The 23,288-nt window shown below is 36.5% G+C and overlaps 1 protein-coding gene across 3 annotated transcripts; it reads right to left on the bottom strand.

The window, feature by feature from the left end:
• Window positions 1-3,004: 3,004 nt before the first annotated feature.
• LOC140804750 (RNA polymerase II C-terminal domain phosphatase-like 1) lies at window positions 3,005-20,868 on the bottom strand. 3 transcript variants are annotated; one of them, XM_073160862.1, is made up of 18 exons: window positions 20,158-20,868; window positions 18,685-19,161; window positions 17,192-17,402; window positions 16,945-17,102; window positions 16,793-16,863; window positions 16,582-16,687; window positions 16,323-16,406; window positions 15,644-16,231; window positions 15,491-15,554; window positions 9,268-9,401; window positions 9,125-9,178; window positions 8,808-8,904; window positions 5,847-5,900; window positions 5,672-5,748; window positions 5,479-5,556; window positions 5,008-5,073; window positions 4,823-4,896; window positions 3,005-3,789 (listed from the first exon to the last, which is right to left on the bottom strand). In XM_073160862.1, exons 1-18 carry the CDS (start codon window positions 20,419-20,421, stop codon window positions 3,681-3,683), a joined length of 2,766 nt encoding a protein of 921 aa, XP_073016963.1. In that variant the 5' UTR covers window positions 20,422-20,868; the 3' UTR covers window positions 3,005-3,680. The 3 variants fall into 3 exon arrangements, 2 of the variants coding, with proteins under 2 accessions (XP_073016963.1, XP_073016962.1); XM_073160861.1 differs by having other exon boundaries at window positions 3,006-3,789; window positions 5,479-5,565; window positions 20,158-20,867; XR_012112197.1 differs by lacking the exons at window positions 3,005-3,789; window positions 4,823-4,896 and having other exon boundaries at window positions 5,009-5,073; window positions 5,355-5,565; window positions 20,158-20,867.
• Between the last annotated feature and the right edge of the window lie 2,420 nt (window positions 20,869-23,288).

Raw genomic sequence — 23,288 nt, 5'->3', positions numbered from 1 at the left:
AAACTGTACAAGAACTTATTTCCATATGATCTTGACTGTCTGTCATTGAAAAATCTTATAATAGGTGGAATGAACCACACAAGTCTCTAAATTTTATTTACGCAAATTATTATTGACCACATGATCGAGAAAATTACTAATATTTGATGGCATATAGGCTTTCAAAGAAGAGGTTAGTTAATTACCCGTATCAATCTCATATAATAGGGTATCAGGGATAATAAGAGCTAACTTTTCAATACATATGAACAACCTCTTCAAATTCTCCCTTGCTATAATCCCCATGTCAATCACATCCTTGCTCTCTATGTCGGAGCATATAGATTTTGGGGATCAATACTCTTGCGATAAATATCTTAAAGATTCACTAAAACCGATTTTAGATGGTAATTTGCTTCATCTTAGATGTGTGTGTCATATTATCAACTTATGTGTTAAATATGCATGTGATGAGCATATTTTAACTGTAATAGAAAAATTCAAAGTACGTGGAAAATTATTACGTGAAAAAAGACATGAACATGATTGGGAAACCATAGTTATTTGGGGAGCAAGGCGCACTAAATCGCTAGGGTGTCTTGGAGCCTGAGGCGTGAGGCGAAACGTACGCTTTATCGAAGTAAAAAATATTTGACACAAATTTTAAAATTCAACATATATAAAATATTTTATATTATTTAAATTAAATAATTTTCACAAAGATAACAAATGATATAAATACAAATCCATTAAGCATAAATAATAACAAAAAAAAACAAATTCTAATAATCTAAAATTCATTAATAAGTAGTATATTAAGGAAAAAACTTCAAAAATCTAAATCATCAAATCTATCTTCATCCTCTCCAACTGCATCATCATCTCCAGAAGCTGAAGCTCCATATTTGTATTGATTCCTCGTCGTTTTCATCAAAATCAATTTCTTCATCCTCTTCATTGTTATAACGATGGATAGTGGATCTTCTTTTATACGTATTTAATGTACTAGTACTAGCCGCTGCTTATTTCGTAGAAGATGGACCTCAAGATCTAAAATTATAGGAATCTTCATCAACCTCATAAGCTCGTCCAACTTCACCTCAAGTCAAACTATCATCATCAAATATGTGATCATTTTTGTCACCACTATTATTATTTAGTTGTCTCATCAACCATTCATTACTATCATCTATATCAGCCAAAGAAATAGAATCAATCATATCATGCATATAATATCGACGCCTTATAGCCCTATTATACTTGATATAAACCAAATCATTCAAATTTTTTTGCTCCAATCTGTTTCTTCTTTTGAAATGAAGCTATACATATTTGATACAAACTAATATTAGCTCTAAAATAATAAATTTATTTAATATATCAATAAATACTAATACGTAATACTCACATGTTCAAACACACACCAATTTCGTTCACAAGCAGATGAGCTACAAATAAGGCTAAGAACTGTCACCGTGAACACTTGCAATTCGGGTGTCGAACACCCATAAGCCAACAACCATTCTGCTGGTTAAAGATGATAGTAATGAATGGTTGATGGGGCAACTTTGATCCATATGCATCGTATTTGAGGATGATAATGAGCATCGTATTTTTCAAACTTTTCCAAGACCCATCATACACAGGAAATGTAAAACAAAGAATAAAAGTACAGATTCATCACACCATCCTAAAATCAATCATACAAATGCAGATGCTTTCCACATAAGAAATATATGACAGGAGTGGTTTACTAGAATAACATATTATGAATTGCAAGGAAAGATCACAAATTTACACTTGATAAGCGATAATCAGACAACAACTTATCTTCAAAACGCAAACCTGCATAACAAGTAGAGTAACTATTACTTAGTTCGAATTTTTAATGATTGTCAATTTTCAAGATAAAATATTCAAATAGAGACGGCATTCTGTCCCTTGCACATATTTTAAAGAAATTTGTCTTAAGTGGTACGCACATAGCAAGACTTGGAACAATTTATACCTTCGTTCTAACTGAGAGGGGATTAGAAACCATGAACTTGAAAAACTGTGGGAGATACTTCCTCTCACCATCACCATAAAGTCGTAGTGCACACCAAGCTACAAATAAGAAAAAAAAACGATAATTAAAATTAGAATACACCAGAGAAAAATATTTAAGATATATGTTCAAATTGACTAACGTACGTGCACCAAGTTTTTTGACATCATGTTCGACGATGAAATCATATCTTCCACTTGCACATAATGATTTGACATGTGATTTTGATGTTCTCTGTTTGAATTTTAGTCAGTCAACATCAATTACGAAATTTTAAGTTTGAGTATCGGTGCTAGTAGGTAAAGGAGGATTTGATAGTGTCTTCTGACAGATTGATGCAATGTTCTAACTCATGCACACAAGAATCTAAAGTTTCTCCCAAGATTCCTCATGGATTTGAACTGTGACATGGATAATCTTCTGGAACATTCTTTCCATCATTGTCTCCAATTTGAAAGTTCTCAAGAAAAGAAAGGAAAAAAGTCAACTAAATCTAGATACTATTGAGTGAGCTCCGCCGCCAACGGCACTAATCTCAGCTTCTAAGTAGAGCTTAAAGAACTCGGATGCCAAAAATTATAATTTAAATCGCTTAAAATAAAATGATCTGGTAAAAAATTCTGGCGAGGAAATTAATTAGAAAAAAATCAAACAATGGAATTCTGATGGTTAATGATTGGGAAATAAATTCATAATCTCAATTGATGATTATTTATCCAATCTCATCCAAGAATGTTTGATTATTTATTAATTAATTATTAAAATGATAAAAATATAATCTTACGATCTTATCCTATATTAAAAATGTAATTATTTATTCATCATCGTGTAGTCAAATATTTTAATAATTATAATTTATCTAATATTATACCAAATGGCTTAGTAATTGTTGGATTTATGTTTAGTGAGCTAGCAATGAGGATAAAATGACCTTGCTCTTGACAGGAAGGAAATAAGCCAAAAAGAAAAAAACTGTGCTGCTTACAAGTTACTCTAAAAAATCAGTACCAGAAGTTAAAAAGAATGGTTCCTCATAATCTAAAGTAACAGAGATTTTCAATCCTATTAACAGAAATTTGAGGAGGGGAATCGTCTGGCCGTGCCTCTGTTAGTTCCAAATATTTACACATATTCCAAAAAACATGCCTTATCGCTTGGCCTGGTACAAATAAGCCAAGAAGAACAAGTGATAATAAAAATTGACATGCTCCATAGGGGGGGAAGCCAGGTGACGTTAGCTAGCAGATCAAAAAACACCTCGAATACAAGTTCAACCTCCAAAACTCCATAAATTTGTGTCATTGTGAATAATGTCCCCAAGATGGAACTGAAGGTCTTGTTCTTTCTTCTTTACCTGAACAGTATTAACATTTCTAGGCCAAGATGTAGATGCATCGGTCACAATGATCCAATAGATGTACACAGACTTCTGAGTTTCAACCTAAGGGATGAGCAACTGCTCCAGCTTCCAACAGATTAGTGTTGGGTCAGTACTGAAAAACGAGGCCCTCATTTGTTCCAGGAAATTACAAGAGCAGACCACAGTGAATAACTGGAACAACTTCAGCAGCTCAGCTGCATCAACTACATGTTTTTACAACAAATCTACAATTCTTGTATGATAAAACCAGGTAGGATAACACATACAAAAGATTCATGGTATAGGAGATGCATTCTTAGGGTATCGGGTAGACAATGGTGTGTGTTGGACAACTCTAGAGAAATCTGATTTTAACCTTTTGCTTGACAAGCCCTGCAAAGATCTGAAGATCAAAGATTCAAGAACATGGTACTAATTGTAGCCTACATACAAGTTAAAAGAAGCAAGCCACGAAATATGTTGGGCAAAAATGAACCATGTACATTTTACAAAGCCAATTAAAACATGGTTTACAAAATCCAGCATCGAAAACCATTTAAGATTTGAGTAATAAATCTTGTAATACTAGATCTCTGGTTATTAACATTGCCAGAAGAGGACTCTGAATGGCCCATGCATGCTCAACCAAAACTCACGATTGCAAGTCTAGCAAAACAGTAGTACTTTGGTGGATGATAGTGCTAGATCAATGTTGCAGAACTGGCAAACCAATCCACCACCTAGATTTTCTTATTCCTTCATTTGGGTGTGGCGGTACACTCTTTTATTTACATATCCTCTACTCCTAAGTGCGGCTTATCTCACGAATCAAGACCCAATTGACTCCATGACAACATAAAAACACCAAATCAACAATCCTAGCCATCAATGAAGCTGTTTTTGTTGTTGATTTCACTTACATGTAGCATCGTCTATATTTTTTTGCAAATGCATTCCATGAACTTCGAACAACATACGATAAGAGTACAAGACATGAAAGATTGGCGTAAATAGATATTGCAATTTTAGAAACATTTATGTCCAAATCTTCAAATTTTTCTTCTATTAATTCATTTCATTACCCCATTATAAAATGGGTCTCATATATATGTAATTGAAGATGCAAGTGCACCATGAACTAACAAGATCAAATTGTGATGGTTGAGCAGTGATCTAATATTTTAATCTCACTAATGGGATGAAGGTTTGTAGAAATGGACAAAAACAGCAAGGATTTCAATTATAACTATTTTACAGTGTTACGAGGAGAGAGAATTGTGGTAGTTCTACTCAAGGTTAGATTTGCTTCCTCCAAAATTTACTTTCAATAGAAGAATTGCTCCAGGCATAACACCAATTTTATTTTTTTTGACATGCATAGTCAGATTAAGAAGACAAACTGAAAGAAAGAAAAACAAAAAAGTACAATCACTCACGCTGGAGAACCATGGTGTCTGTGAGGAAATTGGCCAACCATGGAATTCAAGGCCCCAAGAGCCCTTTCAGCAGCCTGTCGTAAATGATTTTCAAAACTCACAACTCATATTTTGAAGAAGATGAGTAAGTTCAATACAAATAATTGGAAAGAAAAGAAACACAATTTTAAACTGATAAGCGGTACATGTGATTTAGCTTCATCCCATGTTCGACCAATTCCCTTTCCCATCAACTGTCCATTGATTTCAACCTGAAGTACCAGAGAATGAAGAAAATTAAATACCAAAGAAGATTTGAGAACAACAAAGAAGAAACAATAGTTTCCATAATAAGAACGTTCTCATATTGTGATGTCCAGTCCACGACAAATCAAAAAACATGAGGTTGAGAAACATCAGAATCATGAAGCCTAGGGAATCTCTAATACACATCTGAATTCTGAAGCATTTAAATCTTAAGAGAGATGGAATTGAGACAATAACAGGACTCTCAAAAACTGAAATCACCAACAAACTGATTGACGGAAGTTGCCAGATAAAATTCAGAATAGAATCTGAATCTTCATGTGCAAGAGTGGGTATTTGTCCCAGCACGCAGTCCACATCTTAATTTTGAAGAATTGTGATTATATACAATAAACTGTGAATGTTCCTACCTGAGCATACACCTCGTTTTTTAGGCTAGGGTTAGCTGAAAATTGAGGTTGGGTTTGAAACGCTACACCAAGTCCTTCCTTCATGCACTAGAAATTAGAAACCATCAATGGAACGCAAGGGAACAAAAACCTCACTTCTACCATCAACGTTTACAGCAGTAGACACAAACCAATTTAAGTTTATGATACTCACTAATTCGTTAAGTGCAGCTATTGAACCCATTGACTTCTTGGAGTTCTCAACTCTTGCATCATGAATCCTTGGTGACACTGTATGTTGAAAAAGGTACCAACTCCTCATGGTGTGACTGATATAAAAACGAATTAACATCACAAAAGAACCACTGTATTAGGATTGGCAAACCTACCCTCATTCCCAGTCGTGTAGCTGAACTCAGGTTCAAGATTTGATAAATATTTATCTGCAAAAAAATCATGCCAAAGTTTCTAGGCTAGGATTTCAAGAAATCCAACAGTTATATATGCACCAGTGCATAGGAATTATGGCATGAGGAAAAAATAATGCTACAATGGCATCATATTTAAATAGACAGCAGTCAGCAGACCTCATTATATAAACTAGATCACCAAAAAATTTCATTCTACAATGGCATCATATTTAAATATCATTTAAATCAGTCACGCTACCCAAAGAATCACATCTTCAAGATATATCAGACCTCATCATAACCTCAATGTGTTAAACAAATAGAGCGATATCCAGGAACCAAAGGTAGTTCAGCAATCTTGAACTTAATTTTAACCCAAAATCTGAAAATGGCAAGTATAAGCACAACTATTTCCTCTCTCTAGCATCAAGTTGCGATTCCCCAATGAACATTAGCACCAATATATGCCACGCAGTTAACACATTTTGTTATGCTGAGAACCAAAAAAGTCCAAAGTTCACAATAAAAACTGCCTTATCCCCGGTGCTAATTAGCAGGTTTCCATAACATTGATTTCTGTACTGAAACTGCGCATATAGAAATAATATACTCTTTTCCATTGTGCTCATCTTCCTTTCAAGGCATGAAAAGTATATCATCACACAATAGAATACTGCTAAGTTTAATTAATGTTTACCAATAAAAGGCAATAACAACAAATTCAAAGAAAGACGATTAATATGAAAAATATATGTAGTTAATTGAAGATTGCTGCTAGAAGGAAAAACTTAAAGACGAAGGAAAAACTTGAACATTTTATACAAAAAGATTTGAGTATAGCATGAGTCCTTTAGTGGAACAATAGAAATGCAGCACGTGCCTATGGAAATTACATTTGTTCCTTCCCAATAGATGTTCATCTAGCCTCTGAACGTGGAAAAAAAACATTCTATACAAGAAGCAGTGAAGGGTTTTCTCCATTAAAAATCAAATGGAGTTGGGATTCGGCGCCTCAAAGAGTTGGCGAAGGCTTTTCTCAATTAAATTTTGGGTGTAATTCAGCACATAAACTCATTATGGGCTAACTTTATGTGGAATAAGTATTGACATTTGTGCTCCCCAATGGGCGCTCCTAGCAGAGAGGGTATCTCTCCTACTTGGCATCGGCTTCTTCAGATACAGGCTATAGCTGAAGCACGGATAAGCTGGGGTTCTGGGCCGCTATTATCAGCTTCTAAGATGATACTTGGCTAATGTCAGGACTCCTCTCCAGTTTGTGCTCAGTCACTGGTCCTAGGGGTGTTAGGGTTATTTTCTTTTGGGTCAATAGTTGATGGCATGTGGAGAAACTCCTCCAGGTTGTTCCCCCTAACATTATTGTTACAGGTCCCAATTCTGGAATTTTTGCCTAATAAACTTATATGAAAATAGTTCTAATGGGGCCTTATCGACCAGATTTGCATGGTAGCTTATTCGCTCTTCGAAAGAGGTAAATGCTATCTAAACCCCTTGTTGGACTTACTTTCAAATCGTTTCCTTCTTCTGTTGGAGGTACCTAGCCTGGAGTATTCCAGTTGATGACATCAGTAAAGATCAGGGAATTCAGTTTGTGCCTAAATTGAGATGTTGTAACCACGAGGAAACAGTAGATAATCTCTTATGCTCTAGATATTGCTATGAAGGTATGATGCACACATTTCGCCCGTTTCTTTGGTGTTTCTCACTTTGACAGGCTGAAGGATTAGAAGCTTGGACAATGATAGCGCGGCACATCAAGTAGGGCCTTCTCTTTTTTATTTTATGGTTGATCTGGGTAGCCCGCAACAACTCCAAGCACCGCGATGTTAAGTGCTTTATTTCTAGGATTATTCGAGCAATCTCATCTCATAGCTATCTTTGTGTTGATGTGGGGCTGAATAAATATGCAAATCGGACAGGATTATCAAACCGTCAGATTGGTGTATCTTGCTCAATATGGAAAGAATTACTCGTGTGAATGTGATTGAATGGATCAAACCAAAATTTGGTTACTTTAAACTTAATACAGATCTTCTGTTGGTGGTATCATATGAGCACAAAGAGAGCACCATCTGCGCATTTCAGGATTACACAAGTCTATCAAAATCAAGACTGAAGTAATGGCCATTAAGACAGATTAAACTTTTCCAACAATATCATTAATTCCCTCTTTATCTTGAATCAGACCCACTGATTTGATTGCACATCATAGAATCAGATCATTTGGCTTGGAATTTAAATCACATTTGTTAACTAGAATTTTATCCATTCTCCTAGCATGTTCATCTCTCAAATTATTAGGAAGGAAATGTCGTTGATGCCTTAGCAAATGTGACCTAGAAGAAAGACAGGTTTAGTTACTTTTAGAGAATAGGCTTTCTGGCCACATTAGAGGTTTCTGCAGGCTCTTTTGGATGGGGTGTCCATACTTACATACTTCTTCTAGGATTGTTTAGAAATATTTGGTGGTATCGACCTCATGCACCTTGTAGTTCTGTTTGATTTGTTTCTTAGTCATTGTGAGTTTTTGGTATAGTCCGCCCTATTTACGTCGTTGTCTTTCATTCAACAAAGATCGAATTGCTTTTAAAAAAGTTCAAAGAGTTATAAGACTATTCCGAAGAAAAAAAAATCAAGTGCATAACCCTCAAGTGAAATATCATATCCTCAAACTAATCTCAAGAGGTTTCCTTCACTATTGAGCTTGGAGACCTAATAGAAAAAGGTTGGGCACTTGGGCAGGAACTTTCTTTTGAGCATCCGACCTCGTAATGTTTTTCTCGCAAGGTTCAAGAAATTACGCAAAGTAAATGAAATCTTCCAAGTAAAAAAGAATTCTGGCTAACTGGATATACAAATAAAAATGTAATATGCAGCAACCATTTCATGTCAATTATAAAGAGGCCTGCATTGATTCATTACCAGCCAAGTTCATAAGAGATACTTCAGTAGCCTGACGTTGTGCTTCCCGTCTTGTTCTGCCAATTCCTTCACCAATTTTCTGCCCTGCAAACAAAACCTGCAGAAAACCACATAACATACATCTCATGGATCACCCAAAGATTTCCAAAATAAGTAATCAGCACCAGGTGTCGGTGACATAATATAAGATCAATTTGCAAGAAAGAGTGGTAGAAACAAGAAAATAACATAAATGTCAATCTTAATTGTTATTACTCGATTATTCCTTCTGTTTACATAAGGTGAACACTAACTGCAAATGCCAGAGGGAAACCCACCTCCACAGCGAATTGCAGTTCTAAGATCGGTGATAGAGCTTGATTGAACTCGACCTACAGGAATGTGAGACACGCCAATCACAAAGTTAGACAACTAAACTGCAGTAACCAACACAAAACGAATCAACTAGATATCATCATACCTTTGTTCCACACTTCAATGCAATGTCCTGCAAAGCTCCAGTAGACGTTTCAGGGTAGGGGTCAATCTGTCCTGCTTCAAGATCTAGATCCTTGTTTACCAAAGATGGTTGAGGCCTTCGAGGACCACCCTCATCTTGTAAAAAACATGCATCTCAGCATAACTACTTCTAAACATAGTTGGCATGGTACTAAGTTTGAAGCATCCCATCAGATGCTAACAAAAATATAGTAAATTTAGAAATTGAAACAGAGAGAGATAGAAAATCGGTGAAAAGCACCTTATTTTCTTATTGCTCAAATGTTTAGATTACAAGGATTAAATAAAAAAATAAAGCGATAAGATAACATAATCTTAGGAATTAAAATACAAAGATATAATAAAGATAAATAAGTAAAAATAAGATGATAAGTTCCTATTCAACTAATTAAAGATAAGATAATAGATAAGATAAGCAGTTCAATACTCCCCCTCAAGGTGAGTCATATAGATTTATCGTTCCCAGCTTGGAACACAATTCAGCAATGTTGGGCGGAACATAGCCTTTATCTGTATGTCAGCCAGCTGAAGTTGAGAAGGAACGTAGGTAACAGTAATAACCTCATCTTCAATCTTCTCGCTAATGAAGTGACGTTCTACCTCAACATGTTTCGTCTGATCGTGGTGTACCGGATTCTTTGATATGCTTATGGCTGCTTGATTGTCACACAACACTTCAACTGGGGAATTTTCTTCCACTTTTAACTATATTAGCAATCTTCTGAGCCACATCCCCTCACATATCCCATGGGCCAATGCCCGAAATTCAGCTTCAGCACTACTATGGGCAACAACAGGTTGCTTCTTACTTCTCCACGTCACTAGGTTTCCCAATACAAATGTACAATACCCTAATGTCGAACATCGGTCTGTGGGGATCCAGCCCAATCAACATCATTGTATACCCTAATTCTTCAGTATGCAGTCTTCTTAAATAGGATGCCTTTACCAGTAGATCCTTTGAGGTACCTCAACACTCGATGTGCAGCAGCCATCTGTTCCTTGGTCGCGTTGTTCATGAATTAACTGATAATACTTACCACAAATCCAATATCTGGTCGTGTATGTGCCAGATATATTAATTTTCCCACTAGGCTTTGATATTTTCCCTTGTCTACTAAGAGATAGTCCTCTTTTTCACCAATTTTGATATTCAGATCCATCGGAATGTCTGTAGGTTTACACCCTAACATTTCTGTTTCTTTCAGTCTTTCAGAAGATCGGTAACATATTTATGTTGAGAAAATATGCCACTAAAAGATCTTGCTACTTCCATTCCCAGAAAATATTTTAGATGTCCGAGGTCTTTCATCTCAAATTCCCTACGGAGGAGTTTCACATGATCGATTTCTTCTTTATGATTCCCTGTTAGTACAGTGTCATCCACATAAACAATAAGAATTGCACTTTTACCTTCCCAAAAGTGTTTCACAAATAAGGTATGGTCGGTCTGACATTGAGAGTAGCCATCGTTCTTTAACACTTTCATGAATCGATAAAACTAAGCTCTAGAAAATTGTTTAAGCCCATACAGGGACTTCCGCAACCTACACACCTTGTTTACTAGTATTTGAGATTCAAAGCCAGGATTTTTATGAAGACTTCTTCCACAAGATCACCATTAAGAAATGCATTTTTGACATCCAGTTGGTACAATGGCCAGTCGAGGTTAACACCGACTGATAGGAGAACTCGAACAATGTTGAGTCTAGCAACATGAGCAAAGGTTTTTTGGTAGTCAATGCCGTATGACTTAGTGTACCCCTTGGCTACAAGTCTTGCTTTTAGTTGTTCTATAGTCTATACTCTCGTCAGACTTATGTTTGACTGTGAAAATCCACTTCCACCTGACCGGTTTCTTACAAGATGGAAGATCAGGTGATGTCCCATGTGTGGTTCTTTTCCAATGCCTTTATTTCATCAAAGACAGCAATTTTCCATTTTGGATCATTTAAGGCATCTTCTACAGTGGAGGGAATCTGGACATTATCTAGATTGGAAAGAAAGGCACAACACGTAGGTGAAAACCGTTTAAATGAGACGAAGTTGCCTATAGGGTGTTGTGTGCATGATCGAGTTTCTTTTCGTAGTGCAATAGGTCTTTCATCAAGGTTATCACTTATCAACAAGCTCACGGTAGTTAATCACATGAGTATCAATGGTTAATTCTTGTGAATGTGTACCTGGATTTATCCTTGGGAAGATGTCATCAGCAGCCTGAATTTGTGCGAGCATTTGTATAGTCTCTTGACGATGATGGTTTCTACGAGAATATGTATAAATTGGCTCATGGAGGTTAAGTTTTCCACGAACCGGAGGTGAGTCTAGTGGCGTAGTAGTAGATGTAAGAGGCTCTATATAAGGCATGGACGGGATTGTGGGAATGGATGAGATTGTGGATTCCCGACTGTTCGGTTCATTGATGGTTGACTCTCCCTGACTGGAAGAGCCTCGGTAGAATGGCTGACTTTCAAAGAATGTGACATCCATAGAAGTGTAGTATTGTTTTGTGATGGGTGAATAACAATTGTACCCTTTCTGGTGTGGAGAATAGCCGAAAAAGATACACTTGTGACTTGACAACACGTGGTTCAAGTTTATTACGGTGATGTGAATGTATGTGGACAAAGGACGAACAACCAAACACCTTAAGAGGAATATCATGAATTAAATGAGGAGGATAAGTTTTTAGGAGGGACTGGATGGGAGTTTTAAATTGCAATATCCTTGAGGGCATTCTATTTATCAGGTAAGTGGCAGATAGTATTGCATCACCCCAATGGTAACGAGGAATATTTGAGGTAAAGAGTAATGCACGAGCAACCTCAAGAAGATGGCGATTTTTGCGCTCAGAGACTTCGTTCTGTTGTGGGGTATCCACACATGAGCTTTGGTGAATAATCACATGTGATTGCAGATAACTCCCCAACACAAAGTTGAAATAATCACGGGCCCTATCAGTGCGTAGCACACAAATATGAGAAGAAAACTGGGTTTTGATCATTGAATGGAAATGATTAGATCTGAGTACTTTCTAATTTATTTTTCATGAGGAAGACCCAAGATAGACGTGTGTGGTCATCAATAAATAAGATAAACCAGCGAGTCCCGCAAGATTGGGGGTATTTGATAATTTGATGGTCCTCAAATATCATTATGGATAAGGGAGAATGCCGAAGATGGTTTATAACAATTGGGTCTAAAAGTTGTACAAGTATGTTTTGAAAACTGACATACATCACAATTAAACGGAATGGAAATTTTATTACGAAATAAGTCCAGAAACAATTTCTGAAGATACAATGGATTTGGATGACCTAAACGGTAGTGCCATAATAAAATATCCTTGATCTTATTAGAGCTTAAAGCAGAAACAGAGTGAGGTGCTGATTGTGGGGCAGAAAGTTTGTCCAAGGCAGCATCGGTCTTGAGAATGTACAATCCCGCAGAAAGTGCATCACCGCCAATCGTTTTCTCCGATGCCACATCCTGGAACCCAAAAACTTAGTCAAGCAGCCAAGTTCATGATTCAGTTTACTAATAGACAGTAGATTACAAGCAAGGCCGGGCACAAACAAGACTGAATGAAGACAGATATCCTTTAGTTAATTGAATGGAGCCACAACCAGTCACGATGGATAGAGAACCATTGGCTATTCGTACTGTGTTAGGGGCGTTGCACTGCCGAAAATTATGAAAGTAGTTGAGGCACCCAGTCATATGGTCGGATGCGCTCGATTCGATTATCCAATACCTGAATGAGCCACATTACCGGTGCTACTGAGAAACGGAGTGGGTGTGACAGGAGGCTGTCCAAACAACTTCTCGAGAGCATCAAGTTGCTCCTTCTTGAAGGGCTGCTGCTCTGAAGTTGGAGGATCAACAACAGCTATGTTTGCACGTCACTCTCTCGCTGGTTTTCAATCGGCAGGTTTCCCATGATTTTTCCAGCATGTATCCTCCAGTGTATGTGTAGATTTGCGACATTTGGGAAACCTTGGCCGGCTTTGCTTGAATTTGCCAGTGCTGGGTAAGTTATGAATCATACGCATACCAGTAGAGTCATCGCTTGGTGAAGGGAAGCGATGTTGGGCAGCCAAGGCGGATGTGTCAACAGAGAAAGGAAGATCTGCCGTTGTCAACATAATCTTCCGACGGCTATCTTCATGATGAACAACAGAAAAAACACCTCGAAGGCTCGGTAAAGGTTTAGTGCGCAGAGTTCTCCCTCGTACGTTGTTGAGTGATGGGTTGAGGCCTGACAAGAATCTGAATATCCGTCGCTGCTCTACAATACCATGAAATCGGTCACCATCTGCTGGACACTCCCACTCATATACTTCGAAGAGATCTAATTGCTGCCACAGATGGGTAAGTGTGTTAAAGAAATCAGGGACCGAAGACTCTCCATGGCGGACAACGGCATTCGATTGCAAGCAATTCGGAGGTGTTATCTTTGCTGGAATATGTATCTCTTGCAGCTTCCCAAATATCATTGGCACTTCGATAGAGGAGGAAATTTTCTCCTATCTCGATTCTCATGGAATTTATTAACCAGGACATAACCATGCAATTCTCTGAATTGCAGGTCCGAAATTACGGATCCTCAAAAGCTAGACATAGCGCGTCGCCGGAAAAGAAGCCGTCTTTCCCACGGCCATAGATAATGAGCCTGACAGATTGTGACAGATTGTGACCACTGTAAATAATTCTTGCCATTCAATCGATGACAAGTGATTGGTACCGACAGGAAATCAATTGCCGAGGGGTTGGACTAGGGAGGCAGGGATATTTTAGGCATTGCCATATCTTGTTTGGTCATGTATATCCCTGTGGCTCTGATACCATGAAACTGAAACATAGAGAGATAGAGAATCGGTGAAAAACACCGTACTTTCTTATTCCTCAAATGTTTAGGTTACAGGGATTAAATAAATAAATAAAGCGATAAGATAACCTAATCCTAGGAATTAAAATATAAAGATATAATAAAGAAAGATAAGTAAAGATAAAATGATAAGTTTCTATTCAACTAATTAAAGATAAGATAATAGATAAGATAAGCAGTTCAACAAATTTAATCAACATAAATATTTGACTGACATAGAAGACATTCGTAGGCATTAATAACATGCTTCAAGCAGATCTTCTAAACCGGAAAAACTTCAAGTGACATCAAAATCACCCAAATATTTCCTCTCCCCGCTTTCTCCTTATTAAGGGGAATAAGTACGGGGATCTTTAATGACACATGAAGCTTACACATTACACAATATGATTTTATTAGCTCACGTTGAATAAATATAGCATTAATAATCTCGGTAATTTTCTGTTGTAAATCGGAGAATTTTTTTAAAATATGACCTTAACAATTTTATCAGCAAGATTCTAGGCAGGATAATTGCAACAGTTTAATTATTGATAGATGCTTCCATATCGATAGTATATATTTTTCAGCACTCCTGCAACTTTAAGAAATGAAAGTCCACATTCCCATATAATGTTTTTTGCATGGTATCGCAGAGCGTTCTAAGCTCAAAATATTCATATGGAATCCTTTTTGACATTTCAACAGTAGGTTTAGGTACTCATTTTTTAGCATCCATCGCCAAATGTCTCACGAAAGTGCAAATGAAGAAGATATTAAATTGCACACCATCGGTATCCTGTTTCAGCCTACATGTGAAGGGGAGACATCTAAAAACAAAATCATTTTGGAAATCCTACTGAAAGAAATAAATATTCACCCGCTTGAGAAAGCCTATGGATGCACGAGATGTTTCCGAGTACGCAAAAGCTTTCCACATGGTAAAGCAGTAAAAATGGATAATTTTCTAGCCAGATGTAGCTGGTGATATTTTTTCTTTTCAACCTTTCTTCCTATAATTGCTACTTTAAAGAGAATGGAGAAATGTGCATGCAGAGCCAAAAGGGGAAAAAAGCATGGATATTAAAATTCAACTCAAATACAAGCTATCCAAGGCAATTACATGAAATAGATTCATCATCACACATAAAAATATATCATGAAAAGATTAAGTTCCTCTTTCTAAGCCATTTGAGCTTTTGCCCAAGTCTAGCAAACTATATAAATTTCTTGAAAAAACGTAAAAAGTCTGGAGATTCCAGCACATTAGCGCAACCACATCTACGGTGATATGGAAAATGAGGAAATTAGCAATTACCAGAAAAGGAATGAAAACCAGGCAGCTGTTGGTTTAACCTTAACAGGTCTTCCCTGGGAAGCACCTGTATATAACCCTTTGTTATATATCAGGAAACTCACATTAAAGTCATATCAATTTCATCTTATTTTTCATTTGATACTGATTAATTACCTCCTTGGACAACCTTTGGTTTTCAAGAGCTCTACCAGGTGGAATAGAAGGCTCCACTTTGTGTAGAAATGGCGGATGATGAACCCGGTGGTGGTCAATAGGAAGAGACTCTGCATTCAAAGGAAACTCCTTATTTGGCGCCACTTGGTTGAGGTGTCCCGGGCTTATCTCCTCTTCAACTGGAAACCAACCATGTGGTTGAACTGCTGGAACAGAAACTGGCATGGGAGGTCGGGCAGGAAACCGAGATTCAGATGGAGTGTGGCCTCTCATGTCTTGACCATGTTGCAAAATGAGCAGCCTCCTCCTTGTATCGGGATCTAATTCAGACTCCGGTACCTCACCCTCTTCCGTTACAGGAGCAATGTGAAAAGTTGATTCTGCTTGCCCAAGTTGAGTTAATGGTGGTTTAAGCAAAGAGGTCACTGGAGATGATTGCTGATTGGTAAAAGGCACTGGCAGCCCTTGAATTGTTGATGGAGGAACTGAAAAAGAAGTAGATGGTACTGTGTACTGGATAGCTGGAGGAATTCTTGGATCCAAATTCTTTGTCTGCGAAGGACCAGTTGAAGAAGCAGAAATTTCCTCCTGATTATTTTAGATGATCAACATAAATTTAGAAGACAGCACAAATATAGTTAGAAGAATAGAAGAAATTTATTAGAACAAGACATTACACCTTTAGCCTCCTTTCCACCTCAGTACCAGCCATTCCATCAAAAACATGCAAGTCCTTGTTTCCATTAGAGGTTGAAGGATCATCCTTAGCAATGAAAGAAATCAACAGAATAACTTAATTTTGAAATTCTTGGATGAAAAGGAAATGGTTTTCAATTAAGATTGCTGTGAGCTCATAATCTCGATTACAGAGACACAAAATCCTCGCATAACAATATCACTGGCCAAAATAAATTAGGCAAAAACATAATTTTACTTGCCTCTGAAATCAAGTAGTTGCTCACATCAGGTGGGAAAGCCACATTTTTAATATCATCTTCATATGCAACTTCAGCAATTTGTTGCAAGAGACCATCATCAAATTCTCTGCATCCAATATGTTTCATTAAGCCCAATCCTTAAAGAAGCAGTCATGAACAAATCTTGACAGACTAAATAATGAGCTATGAATTTATTCCTATATGAACTTACTTGAAGAATCCACCTCTAACATTGCAGGCCACATTTCTTGCAACGCAAAGCACAGGTACGGTGTTGTTGGCCTGAGGAACATAATTTTGAACTTTTTAGCAACAAACATTTTAGAGTTCAAGGTGGAAGGGTGTTGGTGGAAGGAAAATTACTTCAGCTTGAGGAGCATAATAAGGAGCAAATGCAGGAACTATATGCACTCGAGGCTGATCTTTCTCATGCCACACTTTTAAACGGTCATCAATCACCAATGCCATCTTAGGATGACAACTTCCATCTTGAAATACATTAAATAGTGATTTCCTAGAACCTGTAAAATTATTTGACATATCCATGCAATCAAAGACAATCCCCAGTAGTAGCAACTAAAAGCTAAAAAAAGAAGTTTCTCAAAGTTACCAGATTTGACGCAAGCAATTCGATCCAAGAGCTCATTAGAGTTTATCAAATTTGACTCTGGGTCAAGAAGCCTCCACATTTCTAATGCGTAATCTCTTTCAGCCATAGTACAAACAAAAACCTCAAAGCGCTTTCGACCTCTAGCAGTCAAATAGCTTCTAAGATCCTCCCAAGCAGGTCTAAATCTCACGAGAACACTGGTGTCTCGAATCTGTTGGAGTACAAAAAATCCTCAATCTTGAAAGGATTAGAACTTAGATTACAACTTAAAATGAACAATCATCAATGACCAAAAAGGTGGTGAATGTGGAACAGTTGCCACAGGAAGAGCTATAGCATGTAATATAGCTACCTAAACAGCCATATAAATGCGTTAAGATATATTTTTTATTTATTTATTTGCTTGTGTCGCACAATATAAGTATATATAAAAAGTATTGGTATTACAATATTAGTGAAAAGGGATACTAACTAATCGACAAATTGATAATTTTTTTATTATGTAGAGGGAACTCACGATTTAAAGAAGATACTTCAATTGACTGTAAATTTGTGCATATATTATAAACTTAATCAATTAAATATGAATTCATCTATTAACATATTAGAGAATCATCAGAAATTTTTACCAACAAAAATAATAGAGGGACCAAAACGAATATTATATTTGTTGATATTTCTTGGCATGAAAAAGGATAAGATACAAATAACAAAATATACAAGACGATAATTCAATTTAAAATATACACATGTGTCGCTTTGGAGCCCCTGAAACCTAGGGAAGTACTATCAGTTTATGATTCAATGAGCACATTAAATCAACTAGTAATCCATGTATATATTATTATTTAATCCATCAAATATGACATTGTCCATTAATATATTGGAAATCAAACCACAGAAATACTTACCAAACAGGCAAAATAATAGAGAGGAAGGAAGAAATTATATTATTTGATATTCTTGATGCCCAAAGAGTAAGACACTATACAAGACGAAAATTCAATTTAAAATCTTAATATGCATGGTTTTGGAGCTCTTGACATATCGACAACACTAACACTAACAGTAACATAACATTTTATTATAATTTGAGAAGTTAACTTCGTAACCATAAAAAAAATTTAGAAATAGATTAATTTATAAAACTTAAATTTCAAGAAAAGACAACTAAGATAATTCATAGTATAAGAAAATGTGAAAATGAATTATTTTTTTAATATTTACAATTTATTAATTTATGATTCGAACGGTATCATAAACTCATATTAGATTTTTCTGGAAAGCATTATTTAATTGTAAACCAAATTGTCATTGAGAGAAAACTATTATATATAGAAGTTATTATATAACTGAATATTAATCAATGGAAATTATAATGTAAGCAAACCACAATGAAAACAAAAATAAATTCAAGCCAGAAGTATTAGATAAGAGGACTCACAAACTCAAAGTTAAATGACAAATGCTAGAGGAACAGATGGTATAAATACCAGTGGATTTATGCGAGTCAGAACGATGCTCTTTTCTGGTAGTCGTATAATTGGACGAAGAATAGGCTCATGATTGTCCGACAATGCTGGAACCACTTCAGACTGTGATTTGATAACCTTCCCATTATCAATCACCTGATCACTTTCTGCATATTGCTTCAAAATATTTTTATCATCCTGATAACGTTTGACCTCTGCAACCATGCTAGAAACACGGTGTGGATCAGACTCAGAGCTTATTTTTCTCTGCAATGCCTCTATTCTGTCCTCAAAAGAACGCATTGTGTTTGCAACGATGAGAGTTTCATCAAGATCAAACACAATGGCAAGACATCTAAGATTCAGCATGACAAGACAAGAACTGTAAAGTCCCGGAGCAACATTGAACCCCCAAAAACAAGGTACCTGCCCTTCATACTTCCTAGAATGCATGGCAACTAAATGAATTTCCCCTCCTCCAATTGACATTACAGCAGTCTGCAAAACAAAAAACGTGATTAGACAATGAATGTGGATCCAATATCAGCGAGTGCCAGTTACTTCCAAGATGCAAACAAGAAGTTATCTTCTATTGAAAATTCAGATGCACTACTGCATCGGTAAAAATGATTGTGACGAGATTTTTATGGCAATACAAAGATGCATCCTTGTGCTGAAGCACATAGGCATAAATACGATACAAGATTAATGACGCGCTATAAATAAGCATTTCAGAACAGAGACCACTGAACAATCTGTATAAATTATATTAAATCCATAATATCACATTCATTTGCAAAGTTAGTTCAAAGAAAAAACAAATATTGCAATCCGTAATTAAGAAGAGAAATTTGCAAATGCTTTTAAGAAAACATGAGGATTGCTAACAAGCCTCCCGTGTTCGTCCAAGAATCAAAAGTTCAACTGGCCATTGAAACTTAAAACTTGAAACCGTCACAAGGATTTTAGACATTGCTCTGACTCAAAGACGGTGAAAAACAGTATTGGGAAAATAATTATCGTCATGAATTATAGTAAACTATCAAGGATGATCAATTCAATTTTCAAAATCTACTGAGTAAATTAAAATTGTATAAGCGTAGATATAAGTTGTTCATAAATTTTCACGTTGAATCACGGTAATCGTTCGGATAAAAAGTCCAAATATCAATATTCGAGTCAGAATTTTTGGAGGTCTTTATTCATTAGTGGAAATCGAAATGATTTTGAGGTGAGGTCAGTTTACCAGAATCAGAGGTCTCTTATTGATAATATGAAACTTATTTTCTACTAATCGGTATCTTCTTCCCTGAGCTGACTCCTTTGGTTGATAAATAAATCAGAATTTACTCCAATCAGTTAATCAACTGATTGGATTAGGGTTTCTTGTGATGGAAACAGAATTCAGACTTTTGGTAACTGAATCAATTGAGGGTTTCTACAGATTAAGAAAGTGATTGGGAAACTGTTGGTTGGCAACACCAGTGTCAATACCTTGTTATCTCTGAGGCAAGTGGCATGCAATACAGAAAGCGGCGATTCTTGAGACTTAAAGGAAGATTCCAATTTGAAGCATGTTCCAGTTGCGGATACAGTGTGAAGCACGGCGAGTGGCGGGCACCTCTCACTGGGTTGTGAATAGTGCGATATCCGAATTTCCCTAAAGTCCTCCCCAAATACAATCCCATTTTGAGGGTGCAACTCCACTTCTCCCAGCACCCTGTCTCCTTCATACACCGTCACCAATTTACAATACATTTTCACGCAATCAAAATGAGTTAAAAAAATTACTGAAAATTTCGTTTCCGAGTCCTGCCCTTGGAGATAAAATCAGTATTCGGTAAACCAATCGTCCATAAAATCGGCTCTAATACCCAAAGGATTTCACTTTTCGTTGCAGTGGGAAGTTCATCGGTTCAATTTGTTCAGATTCACTGATCGCTTTGTGGATGAATCAAATCGGAAATAAAAAGAAGTTTGTGTCACAGATTAGAGGTTTCTTAAATCAAGATTGATTATGTTGGTCGAATTCTTGAATTTTCTTGACGCAATGGGACTGTAACTTAGATTTTGAGAACAAGGGTCAAAGCAAAAAAGTGATGAATTTGTACTGGCAGAGAAGTGTGACGACGGAAGAAACCCTAGATCCGGAACTCCAAGTCTCGAATCGTCTTTTTTTTTCCTTTTTCTTTTTTCTTTTTTTCTCTTGTCGTGTGCATTACACGTTATTTTGTACGTTTATGGAATACGGTACAGTGTACTTATCATGTGATTACGTTAATAACAACAAATCGATCGAATATTAATAAAAAATTAATTTTCACTTTCGAACTCGAATATTCAATACCAAACTAAAAATTTTAATTTTTTTTATTTGAGTTCGATACAAAACAAAGTTCACGTTCGATTTGAAATCCTCAAACATATTTACGAGTTATTTGAACTATTGTTCAAATATTAAAGTTCAATATAAATATATATATAATAACATTATATTAATAAATTAATAAAATATTAAAGTTCAAAAGTTACTTATTAAAGTTCATATAAGAATTTGAGTTTTTAAAGTAAGCCTGGTTTATGTTCTAATATAATTTTCATGTATTCGCTACATGTATGGAGTATTTGATATTCTTTCGAACAATTATCTTTGGCCAATTGACAATCGTTAATATCAATTTAATATCAAAACAACGAATGATGTCTTCAATGAAAAAAAAAACTAACAGTCGAGAAAATAATTTTGTTGTAGTGACCTTTTCTTCTAGAGTAAGTTTTTTGTGATACGGTATTACGAATATTTATCTGTGAGACGGATCAATTATACCGATATTCACAATAAAAAGTAATACTCTTAGCATAAAAAATAATATTTTTTCATGGATGACCCAAATAAGAGATCTGTCTCACAAAATACGACATGTGAGACCGTCGCACGCAAATTTTTGTCACTCTTCTATGACCATTATACCCTTCTTTGGTTACCAATATTGCTGTGGAAATCCTAATATCAGTGCTACTTGATTACAACTGAGTGACATTTTGTATTCCATGCCCATTTTGTATTTACTTAGTTTAGAAACCACCTTGTCCTCAAGGTGAAACTCAATCAGTATCCTTCCCATTGCACCATCAGCAGTTGAATCCTTGTGTTGTCTCCATTCTTGCTCCGATCTTGCTTCAACAGCAGGGAAAAGTCATGTAGGACCTTACGACCACTGTACCTTGGAATTAATCCTACTAGACGCCACCCTTGAGTGATGTATGAAGCTTCCATTTTAATCCATTTGACCAAGAAGGTCTTTGGTCCCTCCTCGACCACATAAGAAATTCTTCATAATTTGATGCTTTGCTCCCCCAAATTTTTTATTGTAGTATCCAATATAAAGGATTTTTCTATCAGATTCCACGCCACTCCAGTTTTATGTGGCATTTGTTTTGAAAATTCACCAGTATATTCAACCGTCTCGACATGTGAAATTGCGAGAATGTGCACAAGTTGATAAATTAAGTCGATATCAATAACAGTGGGAATTTTTGTATTCTGGAAGTGCAAAATCCCCAAATCCACAGTCATAATGCCATGTACCTTGCTGAATTTTGGCTATCCTTAAATCTAACTCAACTTTGATGTTGCCAGATGTCATCTTTCCTCCTTGGTTCACATATTGGCAGTCTCTCTTGCAACCTTCCGAGAATTGAGAATAGCCAACATAGTAATCAAAGGTTGGTTGCCAGTATTTACTTTCTCAAAGAGATCACTCAATCCCATAACTATCATAAGAGTAACTAGACCCGGTTTTCTTTTTATTTTCCAAGTGGTATTTTTAGACGAGCAACTAAAATCGTCAATGTATACATAGCGAGAAAGATCCACCATCCACGCTATCACAAAACCAAATTCTTCCATGGTCATCCTGACCATCGGTGGCTGCAGCCTTACAACAAATGAGAATTCATATGGAACACCTCATTTACCGGAAAATTATTCGGTGTAGACTTAAGAAAATGATCTTCAGCTGTAGTTGGCAACATAGGTGGCAGTGTTGGTGTTCTAGAATTCCATAAAGATTTGCCCCATTCTGATTCATCTCCCCGTTGTTTGTTGACGTACTTTTTAACCATAGACTCATCATCAAATAACGCAGTCCATCCCGTCGGTTGAACCAATGATTGTGGCCGATAAAGATGTATTTCCTTCCACAATTCAGATATGATTGTGGCCGGTAGAGGTGTATTCCTTCCTCGATTCAGATTTGAGTCCAGAGACGACGCAACTAACTCGTACATATTCAGGAATACCTGGAATCTTGCCAGCGAATTGTTCAAACACGTGATGAGACTCCAATAAGCTATTGGGTTGAAGTACGTTACTCAAATTTCCAAAAGAATTTTGAATTCAGATGGCCCAAACCTCTTGCCAATAGCGAACAAAACACTTTCTTGCTCATCTTTTCCACGGAGTTCTAAAACAAATGTCCCTTCTTCGTGGCTAATCTGCTCTAAGGTGGCAATCACGCACTAAGATGTACCGCACCCGCGGTCGTACATTTTAGAAAATGATAAGCATGCCGAAGCATGAGTGCACCCGCGCTGCTGAACACACCGCACCCGCGATCATGCGT

Source organism: Primulina eburnea, chromosome 11, assembly GCF_022965805.1.
Source record: "Primulina eburnea isolate SZY01 chromosome 11, ASM2296580v1, whole genome shotgun sequence".
Taxonomy (NCBI): Eukaryota; Viridiplantae; Streptophyta; class Magnoliopsida; order Lamiales; family Gesneriaceae; genus Primulina; species Primulina eburnea.
This window is presented reverse-complemented; position numbering and strand designations above follow the sequence as displayed.